Genomic DNA, 12,424 nt, shown 5'->3' with positions numbered 1-12,424 from the left:
CCTCTCTGTCTCTCCTCCTCTCTGTATATCTGACTTTGTAATAAAAATAAATAAATCTTTAAAAAAATAAGTTTAGTATTTTGTAGTGGTCTTTTACAAAGTGAACTTTTCAAATGTAACAAAAAATATTATCTTTAGTGTAGTCATTTATGATTTGTAGAGGAGTAATGTGCTAACCATGCACACTTTAGTATTCAGTATTGACTTAAACATTTATTGAAAGTCTACTATAGGTTAAGTATCATGCCTAGTACTTTAAAAAGGAAGGGAGGAAGAATAGAAAAGAAAATGAAAAGGTAAAGCTGGTCTCTATTGTCAGGTGGATCATGGTTTAATTGAGATTAAGTACTTGTCAGTGAATCTGCTCTATTTATTTAAAGTCAGTATAGTACTTGGTTATTTTGTTTAATAAAGATGAAATAATGTTTGCATGAAGCAACTGAATGAGCAGTTTATCTTTGAAATACAAACCTGTTGTACTGTTTGTCCTGTTTTCACCTCTCATGAGAATCATCTATTCCACCCATCCTATTTTTGTAAACAAGTGTATAGAAATGGTCGGAAAAAAACCCTTAATTCTTAAAAAGGTTACATTGATTCTTCTCAAATATTAGTAGTTCCAAGTTTCAATACAGAAATGCTCTAGCTTTGCAGATATACTTCGTGTTTTTAGCACTCACAAAGCATTTTCTTCTTTATTTTCTTAAGTGATGAAATGAGAAACGCCAGTGGAGATGCCCAAAGTATAAACATTTCACCTGTGCCTAATAGTTTCTCAAAGAAAAATGTGTCTTTAACCAGAAGTCACAGTGTTGGAGGTCCTCTACAAAATATTGACCTTTCCCAAAGACCATTTCATGGCATTTCAACAGTTAGCCTTCCAAATAGTCTGCAGGAAGTTGTGGTACGTAATATTGTAATCATGCTATGTACTCATGTAAGTATTTCTTAGAAAACAAGTCGTTTTTTCTGATACAGTTAACTTTAATCATGTTAAAAGTGGTGAATAATGGCCTACCACAGTGACACAACAGGATGAACCATTGTCTACATTGCTGGCATCCAATATGAGCACTGGTTCAAATCCTTGTTGCTGCACTGCTTGCTGGAACCTGCTAACGCGTCTGGGAAAGCACTGGAAGATGGTCAAGTGCTTAGCCCCTGCACCCACATGGGAGACCCAACAAGCTGCTTGGTCTGATGCAGCCTCGCACTAGCTGTTGTGGCTGTTTGGGGAGTGAAACAATGGGAGGATAATCTGTCTCCCCCTCTCTGTAACTCTTTCACATAAATAAATACATCTTTAGAAAAAAAAAAAAAAGGTAATGGGAAAAAATTTTGCATAAACAAGGTAGAAACTTTTAAAACCTTTTATAATGGAGAAGTTTAAATATGTACAGAAGTAAACAGAAGAGTGGAATGAGTACCTTGACTTAACATCTAGCTTCTGTAATTTTTAGTTCATAGCCATTCTTCCATATATGTCCTCATTTACTTCCCCTTCCTAGATTATTTTGAAGTAAATTTTAAACACTATATATTCTATTTTTAAATATTTGCATGTGTAGTTCTACGTTATGAGGGCATTGGAAAGTAATCATAATGCCATTGTTGGCCAAAAAATAAGTTAGTATCATCAAATTGCTCAGTTTTTATTCAAATTTCTAATTGTCTCAAAAATATCAAATGTTTACTTGTATTGTATATATTAGGGTTTGAGGCATCAGTATGAAGTCTGTGCATTGCAGTTGGTTGGAATGTCTTTCTAAATCTGTAGACTTCCCTTCAATTATTTGTTACTAAAGTCCAGCTCATTTTTAGATACTGGGGTTTCTCATAATGTTGATAATTGCTGAATGCAGCCCTGCAGATTGGTATTTATAGCCAGAAGCTTGGTCATATTTAGGAATTTGTTTTGTTTTTTACTATTCTAAGACAGCTCAGATGTTCTTCCCGGTAGGGAACATGACCTATGAATAGCTGTTTTATCTCAGGGCACTTAATCTTTAGTGACTAAAATGATGATCATCTAGTTCTCTCTTTTCCTTTTCATAATATGGAATACACCTAAAAGGGAAGCTTCAGTACTTCTTCTGCTTGGTTGTCAAGAGATTACATTTGGGGGTGGGCATTTGAGCTAGCGGTTAACATGCTTGCATTCCATATTCGAATGCCTGGATGACTAATGCAGTTTTTTCCTGTTGCCAATGTGGGAGATATGGATTGAGTTCCTGACTCCCAGCTTGGGCCTAGACTCAAAGAAAGGATCTGTTTCAGCTTTTGGAGTATGAATCAGAGCTTGGAAATTTCTCTGTCAGTCTGTCTCTCTCTGTTTCTATATCATAAATAAATACAAAATGTCATAAAAATGCTGAACTGGTCTGAAGCCAGGAGCTTGTTGTGGGTCCCCCATGTGGATTCAGGGGCCCAAGGATATGAACCATTCTCTGTTGCTTTCCCAAGCCATTAGCAGGGAGCTGGGTAGGAAGTGGAACAGCCAAGACGCAAGCTGGCACCACAAGTGGAAGTTTTGCTTGCTGCACCGTGGGGCCAGCTCATCATTCCTTGTTTAATTTGAGTTATAAAAGTGCTTTTTTAAAAAAAAGCCTTCATTTCTCGTTAAAACATAATGCAGTGGGCCTGGCACAATAGCCTCACCTTGCATATGCCAGGATCCCCTATGGGCACTAGTTCTAATTCCAATGGCCGCACTTCCCATCTATCTCTCTACTTGTGGCCTGGCAAAGCAGTCTAGGATGCCCCAAAGCCTTGGGATCCTGCACCTGCGTGGGATACCCGCAAGAGGCTCCCATCTCCTGGCTTTGGATCAGCTCCGCTCGAGCTGTTGGTGAGGACATTTGGAGAGTGAACTAACAAATGTAAGATCTTTTCCCCTGTCTCTCCTCCTCTCTTTAAATCTGCCTTTCCAATAAAAATATTAAAATCTTGTCGAAAGTTAAATGTAATTTTAAAAGGAGTCAGCAAGGAACATTATTACAAAATATTACTGCATTTGTTAATGTTATGAAGATAAGGCCACATAATTTTTGATGCTTTCATCATAAGATCTGTGGACTAAAAATGTTTCTTTAAAAATTAGAAAAATATTTGACATATATAGCTATATATACATGTCATGGTTCTTAATCAGTGTGATTGAATACCCACTTTAAATCATTTAACAAAATGCAGATTATTAATTTTCTTTTTAATGATTTATGGGTGGCTTTTTACATTGTCTTTTTTGTGTTTTAAGATTGTCATTCAGCCCTCAAGTAACCAGTTTTTGAAAGCATAGATAGAGGAGCATAATCTCGCTGACAAGTACTTTTAAGCATACAGGATTACACAGATAGCAGCCATTTCTTCTTGTGGTTTTTTTTAAGGATCCATTGGGAAAAAGACCCAATCCTCCCCCTGTTTCCGTACCCTACTTGAGTCCTCTCGTACTCCGTAAAGAACTTGAATCTTTGCTAGAAAATGAAGGAGATCAAGTGATTCATACATCCTCTTTCATCAATCAACATCCAATCATTTTCTGGAATCTCGTGTGGTATTTCCGACGTTTGGACCTTCCTAGTAATTTGCCAGGACTCATCCTGACTTCTGAACATTGTAACGAAGGTGTACAGGTAAGATACCAACTTTTATGTTTGCATCGGTTCCGGTTATACAGCAACAGCAGCTTAATAAGATACAGGCTCATTTTTTCTCACTTAAAAGTTTAATCAGGCCTCGATGCTGCAGTGTAGGACTTGTGATCCTCCTTCTTGCATAGCTGGACATGACCTCTGCTTTCCAAGTTCTGCTGGTTCAGAATGACCGTCTTGACTTCAACGCTGTGACATCCACGTTCTGTGTAACCATAAAGAGAAAAATGGATGAAGAAGAGTCTGTTTTCTTACAAGACAGCTCATAGATCCAAACAGTTTTTACTCATCTCTGTTTGACCTAAACTTGCTAATCTGGTCATACGTTGCTACAGAGGTGTTTGGAAAAGCGACTTTTCCAAAAAAATCGCTTTTTCAAAAGATTCTGAGTTTCTCAGAATTTTCAAAGGGATTCACCTTGTCCATATTTTTCAGATACTAGGATTAAAAGCTAAAAACATAAGTAACCTCCTAATGTCACCTACCTAGGTAAGTTACGGAGAGCCAGAGCACAGTCCGGCTGTCTGAGGTAAAGCTAGCTAGTTCGTTGTTGCTGGATTCCTGGTGCCGGTGGCCACACACAGCTCTCAGAGTTCCTTTACTCTGTAACACTGGATACTGAGAGACACCCAGTCCCTAAAAACATACCTGGAGCAGGATAAAGTTATTTTCTTTTAAGTATTACAAATTGCAGTTTTTCTCATTTACTTTGAGCAGTAGCCAGTAAAAAAAAAAAAAAAATTATCTAGTAAGATAATAGAAACTCTTGTTTTTTGTCTTAACTTGAAAATCTGATTGAAATGATGACCATTTTACCAGTGACAAGGTATCATTCTGATTCTTGAAAGTCAGTGTGAGAAACTATACCTCATAAAATAACAAGGGCATTTATTAACAATTTTTAACTTGTGCTCAGAGTTTTAGAGCCAGAGATTTGACAGATTTTATCTGTTTAACCTGATCAACTTTGGCTAGGTTTTCTGTATTATATCTGGGATACTAATATATTTTCTGTTGATCTCTTTTATTAGCTTCCTCTATCATCTCTGTCCCAGGACAGCAAACTTGTATATATTCAACTCTTATGGGATAATATCAACCTTCATCAGGAACCAGGAGAACCACTTTATGTCTCATGGAGGAATTTTAGTAAGTAAAAAAGAATTAAAGATGGAAAGTGTAAACTGGAAGCAAGCTGAATAACCATTCACTGTTATCAGCAAATTGTACATCGTGTGCCATGTGATAGAATTGAGTTTAGCAATAAGGAATGGGTGACAAGGGCCTGGCACTGTCCCCTAGCGGCTAAAGTCCTCGCCTTGAATGCACCGGGATCCCATATGGGTGCCAGTTCTAACCCCGGCAGCTCCACTTCCCATCCAGCTCCCTGCTTGTGGCCTGGGAAAGCAGTCGAGGACGGCCCAAAGCCTTGGGACCCTGCACCCGTGTGGGAGACCTGGGAGAGGTTTCTGGTTCCTGGCTTCAGATCGGCGCAGCACCAGCCGTTGCAGTCACTTGGGGAGTGAATCAGTGGATGGAAGATCTTCCTCTCTGTCTCTGCTCCTCTCTGTATATCTGACTTTATAATAAAAATAAATAAATCTTTAAAAAAAAAAAGAATGGGTGACACACAATTAGAGGAGAAAAAGAAATATCATGTTTTTTTTTTTTTGAAGTTTAGTCATTTCAAATTGATTTGCTGTTTGTTGACCTGTTTAACTGTGTTAAGTCTCAGCTGAACTGAGCAGTAGTTTCTGGTATTTTTCTGTGAACAATTTGGCTGAATATCTTTATTAACTCTATGAAGCCGAAGTATGTATGTGTTGGTATGGGATCCAAATTTCAATTTTGTGAGTAAGTTCAGTGTCATAGATTATGACTTCATGTTTTTTAAGATTTATTTATTTTTGTTGCAAAGTCAGATGTACAGACAGGAAGAGAAACAGAGAGGAAGATCTTCCATCCAATGATTTACTCCCCAGGTGGCCGCAACGGCTGGAGCTGAGCCAATCCGAAGCCAGGAGCCAGGAGCTTCTTCTGGGTCTCCCACACGGGTGCAGGGTCCCAAAGCTTTGGGCTGTCCTCGACTGCATTCCCAGGCCACAAGCAGGGAGCTGGATGGGAAGTGGGGCTGCTGGGATTAGAACTGGCACCCATATGGGATACCGGTGCATGCAAGGTGAGGGCCTTAACCACTATGCTATCACGCCGGGCCCCAGTAACTTCATTTTTTGTTTTAAAGAAGATGATCTAGTATTATTTTTTACCTGATAGGCAGAATTAGAAACGAGGAAGTCACAGTGAGAGAAAAAGAGAGTCTTTTGTCCACTGGTTCAGTTCCCATAGCTGAAAAGTCTAGTTCTCCCATGAGGGTGCTAGGCACATTAGTAGGGAACCAAATTGGCAATGAAGCAGCTGGGGCTCAAGGGGGCACTTTCGTGGAATTCTGGCATCATGGGCAGTGATTTTACACAAGATGCACAATGCTAACATCTTTGGCTTCATTTTTAATCTTTTTATCTTTAGAACACATTTTTATAAGAAGTTTAAATTGTTATCATCTATGTAATGAGAACTTTTTGACTCGGTAAGAAAAATACACTCATCTCAAATAAGCAAATAATATTAATAGATAGTTTAATGTGAAATGACTTATAAACTGTGTTAGTTTGCTAGGACTGCCTTAGTCAAGTACCAAAGACTGGGTGTATTAAAGCAGCAAAAATAATTTATTTTGTCACTGTTCGGGTGCCTAGAGTCCAAGATTACTGTGTTTGCAGGTTTGTCCTGAGGCCTGTCTTGTTGGTTTTCAAAGTGCTTTCTTATGTCCTCATATGGCTTTTTCTCTGTGCAAGTTGATACAAACACACACACACACACACACACATATAGCCCTGCTGTCTGTCTTTTGAATGGATCCCTGTCATACTGGATTAGTGACCTTAATTTTTTGAGTCCTCATTTAACTAAAATTATTTCTTTAAAGGCCCTACTTTCCAGCATTATCAGTTAGGGCCTCAATGTGTACATTTCAAGGGAAAGGAGGGGGCATATCCATAATTAGAAACCTGAGTAAGTTCTCCTCACATTCATACAAAGGTCCTTCAGAGGGAACAGGCACTGTGGAGCAGTGAGTAAAGTCACCACCTGCAGCCTGACAGCTGGCATTGCACTTGAATGCCATTGGAGTCCTGGTGCTCCACTTTGGATCTAGTTCCCTGCTAATAAGCCTTGGAAAGCAGTGGAAAATGACTTAGGTTCTTGGACTTCTGTACCCAAGTGACAGACCTGAATGATTTTCTGGTTCTTGGCTTCAGATTGGCACCATAATTGCCATTTGCCGCCATTTGGGGAGTTAACTATCAGGTAGAAGATACCTCACTGCTCCTCCCCCCGGCCGACCCTCCTCCCCTTCACCCCATCTGTACATCTCTCTGTACAACTCTACCTTTCAAATAATTTTTTTTTTTTTTAAGATTTATTTTATTTTGGGCCCTGTGGCATGGCCATGCACCCGCGTGGGAGACCCGGAAGAGGTTCCTGGTTCCCGGCTTCGGATCGGCTCAGCACCGGCCATTGTGGTCACTTGGGGGAATGAATCAATGGACGGAAGATCTTCCTCTCTGTCTCTCCTCCTCTATGTATATCTTACTTTGTAATAAAAAAAGTAAATCTTGGGCCCGGTGGCGTGGCCTAGCAGCTAAAGTCCTCACCTTGAACGCCCCGGGATCCCATATGGGTACCGGTTCTAATCCCGGCAGCTGCACTTCCCATCCAGCTCCCTGCCTGTGGCCTGGGAAAGCAGTTGAGGATGGCCTAAAGCCTCGGGACCCTGCACCTGTGTGGGAGACCCGGAAGAGGTTCGAGGTTCCAGGTTCCCGGTTTCAGATCGGCGCAAAACTGGCCATTGCGCTCATTTGGGGAGTAAATCATTGGACGGAAGATCTTCCTCTCTGTCTCTCCTCCTCTCTGTATATCTGACTTTATAATAAAAATAAATAAATCTTTTAAAAAAATAAATAAAATAAGTAAATCTTTCAAAAATAAATTTAAAAATATATAAAAAAAGATTTATTTTATTTTTATTTGAAAGTCAGATATGCAGACTCACTCTCACCACTAATTTATTGGAGTAGAATCTCCTGGGAACTGTTGTTAAATTTTAAAAGTGCACATTTTGGCCCTGGGAAATAGCCTAGAGACTAAATCCTCACCTTGCACCTACCAGGATCCCATATGTGTACTGGTTTGAGTCCCAGCTACTCCACTTCCCATCCAGCTCCCTGGGAAAGCAATAGAGGATGGTTCAAAGCTTTGGGACCCTGTACTCATGTGGGAGACCCAGATATTAGACCAGAGGTTAGCTCTGGCCATTGCAGCCAGCTGGGGAGTGAACCAGTGGGTGGAGCACCTTTCTCTGTCTCTCCTTTTCTCTATAGATCTGCCTTCCCAATAAAAACAAATAAATCTTAAATAAGAAAAGCATACACATATTAATTCAGTAGGTCTTAGGTGGAGTTCAAGATTCTGCATTTCTAATAAATTTCCAGGTGATTCTGCTGGTTCTAAGACTTTTTCTTTCTTTTCTTTTCTTTTCTCTTCTCTTCTTTTCTTTTCTTTTCTTTTCTTTTCTTTTCTTTTCTTTTCTTTTCTTTTCTTTCTTTTCCTTCCTTCCTTCCTTCCTTCCTTCCTTCCTTCCTTCCTTCCTTCCTTCCTTTCTTTTTTTTTTCTTGGACCATATTTTATTTAGCAGCAAGGCTATATTTCCATGGAAATAGAACATGCAGAACACAATCAATAAAATCCAGATTATAGGAAATTGTAACTCAATAGTTTTTAGACACAACAAAAGAAAGGAACGATCCAATAGATCAAAGACTTGAGAGAGATAATAAGAAATTGTAAAGTGTAAATCCTGATTTTTGGCAACCAAATAAAGGGTAAGCAGTGGTTTCTGTGATGGCCATGTGAAGAGCTCTGCAGAGCCACTCTTAAGTGAGGCAGCCAGGTTTGGTGATAGTATTTTCATAAGGATATAAAGCATAGTAAGACACATTATTTAAGAATATCTTGCAGCCTTTGTTGAAACAAGTTTCTATGGGACTTGAACCACAACTTGGTGTCTTCACCAGCAACTAGGCAAGGACTATAGCATCTCCCAAGGTAGGCCAAGAAAGGGCCATGAGCTGGCCAGCATTTCTCATCTTTTCAGGTGTTTTTGCAGAGGCTAGTTGCCAGTGAATTTGGCAGACTTGTCTTGGAGACTGTCCAGAGGGGCAGGTCATGGGAACAGAGAACTCTAGGGTTGGTGGTGTGGCACAGTGCATTACACTACCACTTGAAATGCTGCCATCCAGTGTCAGAGTAGAGTTTTGAATCCTGGCTCTACCTCTTGTTATGCAGCTTCTTGCTAATGTACCTGGGAAGGCAGTGCAGGATGACACATTACTTGAGCCTCTGCCACCCATGTGGGAGGCCAAGATGGGGTTCCTGGCTCCTAGCTTCAGCCTCGTCCAGACCTGGCTGTTATGACCGTTTGGGGAATGAACTGGTGGTGGATGGCAGATATCTCTCTATCTCTGTCTCTCTATCTCTGTCTCTCTCTTCCCCCCCTCCCTCTCCCCTTACCTCTCACTCACCTCCTACCCCTATTCCTCTCTCCCTTGATTCCTCCCTCCCTTTCTTTGTTTCTTTGTTGCTCTGCTTTTCAAACAAATCAGTCTTTAAAAACAGAACTCTGGAAACTTTTCCCTAAACTTCCCAGGAACAATAAATAACAGGTCAAGAATGAGCACTTAGAACACTGGAGATTTTGACAAGAGGTGTAGTATGATTCTGTTGTAAAAAACAAAGTCGTAAGAAAACAAAAACTCAGGCCAAAATTGTGGCAGAGCTGGTAAAGCCACTGCCTGTGCTGCCTGCATCCCATATGGATGATGGCTCAAGTCCTAGTTGCTCACTTCTGAGCTAGCTCCCTGCTTGGGTACCCAGAAAAGCCAGTAAAGTCCAAGTGCTTCGGTACCCACGTGAAAGACCTGAAAGAAGCTCTGGGTCCTTGATAATGGGTCCACAATTGATTTAATATGTAATAATATTAAAACTAAACAGGATCTCCATAAGTATAGTAGCCATCCTTTATCTGTGGTTTTGCTTTCTGTGATTTTTAAAAAATATTTACTTTTATTACAAAGTCAGATATACAGAGAGGAGAGACAGAGAGGGAAATCCTCCAAGTGGCTGCAATGGCCAGAACTGAGCTTATCCAAAGCCTGGAGCCAGGAGCCTCTTCCAGGTCTCCCACACAGGTGCAGGGTCCTGAGGCTTTAGGCCATCCTCAACTGCTTTCCCAGGCCACAAGCAGGGAGCTGGATAGGAAGTGGAGCTGCTGGGATTAGAACCGGTACCCAAATGGGATCCCGGGGCATTCAAGGTGAGGACTTTAGCCGCTAGGCTATTGTGCTAGGCGCTCTGTGATTTATTTTATCTAAAGTCAATTGCAACTTCAAAATATTAAATGGAAAGTTGCAGAAATAAATAATTTTTAAGTTTTAAATAACTCATTACAGTATAATGTTGTAATAATTGTTTTCGTTTACTAGTAATTGCTAATATCGTACCACACCTAATTTAGAAATTAAAGTCATCAGAAGTATATATGTATAGGAGAAAAAGCTAGTAGATGTAGGATTCAGTTCTACTCATATTTCAGGCATTCAGGCCCTGGAAAAGACGTAACATCCTCAGATAAGAGGGACTGCTGTGCCAGAGCAAGACCTGGATGTCTGCTTTGTCATCCCCATTTAACATGGTACTGGAAATACAAGAGCTATTGGGTGATTGATGGGAAGAAATAAAAAGTCTTTTATCATGCTACTCAGAATGGCACACAATTTTAAACTTTTATGAATTATTTATTTCTGGGATGTAATTTACCATTTCATACTTTTCAATTGAGGTTGACAGAAATATCTAAAAACTTGGTAGTTTGGGATAGAAGAGTTTGTTGTCAATAAAAATTTCTAAGGAACACACACATAAGAAATGTAGTGAGACTGAGGACAAAAGAGATAGCAGCATGCAGAAACCAACAACAGTTGTTTCTCTACCTCTCAAGTGAACAACATAAAATGAAACTAAGAAAAAAAAATTTTATTAACATTTAAAAATGTAAACCTGGGGCTGGCATCGTGACATGGCAGGCAAAGTAATGCTTGCAGAGGCAAAATCCCCTAGTTGGCACCACCTCACGTCCCATCTGCCTAATTTTTAATCCAGCTTTCTGCTAATGCATCTGGGAAAGCTTCAGAACATGTGCCAAGTGGCTTGAACTCTTGCACCCTTGTGAGACTCAAATAGAGCTCCTGGCTTCAACCTGGCTGTTCCAAACATCTGGGGAGTGAACCAGCATATGGAAGCTCTCTGTTTTTCTCTTGTTTCTCCACCCCCTCTGTAACTGTGCCTTTCAAATAAATATGTTTTTTTAGTATAACAATTTAAACTCTGAAAACTGCCATTATTGTTGAAAGAAAAACTAAATAATGAAAACAGATTCCATGTTTATGTGTTGGAAAAATTATTGAACTTCAGATTCAGTTCAATCCCAATTATCATTCCAGGTGACTTAGCAGAATGGACAAGGATATCCTAAAATTTGTATGGATTTTCAAGGGACAAAGAATAGTCAGGGTAATCCTAAAAGAAAGAAACTATGGATTTGTTCATCTCAAATGCAAAAAAATGCAAAGGTATAATGTTAGTACAAGAAGACAAACAGCGGTTGTGTTTTCATATTTATTGGGTATTGGTTCTGGGACTTCTGTCATGTATGAAAATCTGTGGATGCGAAAGTCCCATATATAAAATGGAAGAGTGTTTGCATATGGGCTCTACTCATTTTCACATATTCAAACCATCCCTTGATTACTCCGAATGTCTAATAACAATGTAAATGTTATGTAAATAGGTCTCATTCAGCGAATAATGACAAGGAAAAAAGTCTGTACATATTCAGTATAGGGGCAGTATTTTTCTTCCCATGTAGTTCCTATCTGCAATTGGTTGAATTTGCAGAACCTGCAGATATAGAGGTCAAAAACAGATCAACAGAATGGAATTCAAATCACAGAAATAAATGCTCATATCTATGTTGGTCAGTTGCCTTTCTACAAGAGTGTGGAGACCACTAAAAGGGAAGAATAGTCTTTTCATCAGATAGTGCTGAGATAACTGATAAGCAGTAAGTAGTAAAAGTGAACTGGATTGCTTCCTCAAAACATACATAAAAATGGGTCCCCGGTGTAGCGGTTAAAGTCCTCTTCTTGAATGTGCAGGGAACCCATGTGGGCGCTGTTTCTAATCCCACCAGCCCCACTTCCCATCCAGCTCCCTGCCTGTGGCCTGGGAATGCAGTCAAAGACGGCCCAAAGCTTTGGGACCCTGCACCCACGTGGGAGACCTGTAAGAGACTCCTGGCTTAGGATTGGATCAGCTCCAGCCGTTGGGGCCGCTTGGGGAGTGAACCATTGGATGGAAGATCTTCCTCTCTGTCTCTCCTCCTCTCTGTGTATCTATCTGCCTTTCCAGTAAAAGTAAATAAATGTTTTTGGGCCTGGCGCCGTGGACTAGTGGCTAAAGTCCTCGCCTTGAAAGCACCGGGATCCCATATGGGTTCCGGTTCTAATCCTGGCAGCTCCACTTCCTATCCAGCTCCCTGCTTGTGGCCTGGGAAAGTAGTTGAGGATGGCCCAAAGCTTTGGGACCCTGCACCCGCGTGG

General features: G+C 40.2%; 1 protein-coding gene across 2 annotated transcripts in view; it reads left to right on the top strand.

Annotated features, from left to right (window-relative positions):
* Nucleotides 1–12,424, top strand: part of DENND4C (DENN domain containing 4C) — a 119,058-nt gene that overhangs the window by 96,635 nt on the left and 9,999 nt on the right. For both annotated transcript variants that reach the window (XM_004581082.3, XM_036496749.2), the window contains 3 exons: nucleotides 709–904; nucleotides 3,387–3,632; nucleotides 4,682–4,799. In XM_004581082.3, the coding sequence (XP_004581139.2) occupies nucleotides 709–904; nucleotides 3,387–3,632; nucleotides 4,682–4,799 (560 nt within the window). The remainder of the gene's footprint in view (nucleotides 1–708; nucleotides 905–3,386; nucleotides 3,633–4,681; nucleotides 4,800–12,424) is intronic.

This window comes from Ochotona princeps, chromosome 14 (genome assembly GCF_030435755.1).
Source record: "Ochotona princeps isolate mOchPri1 chromosome 14, mOchPri1.hap1, whole genome shotgun sequence".
NCBI lineage: Eukaryota > Metazoa > Chordata > Mammalia > Lagomorpha > Ochotonidae > Ochotona > Ochotona princeps.
The sequence above is the reverse complement of the archived record's forward strand: the minus strand, read 5'-3'. Positions and strand labels throughout refer to the sequence as shown.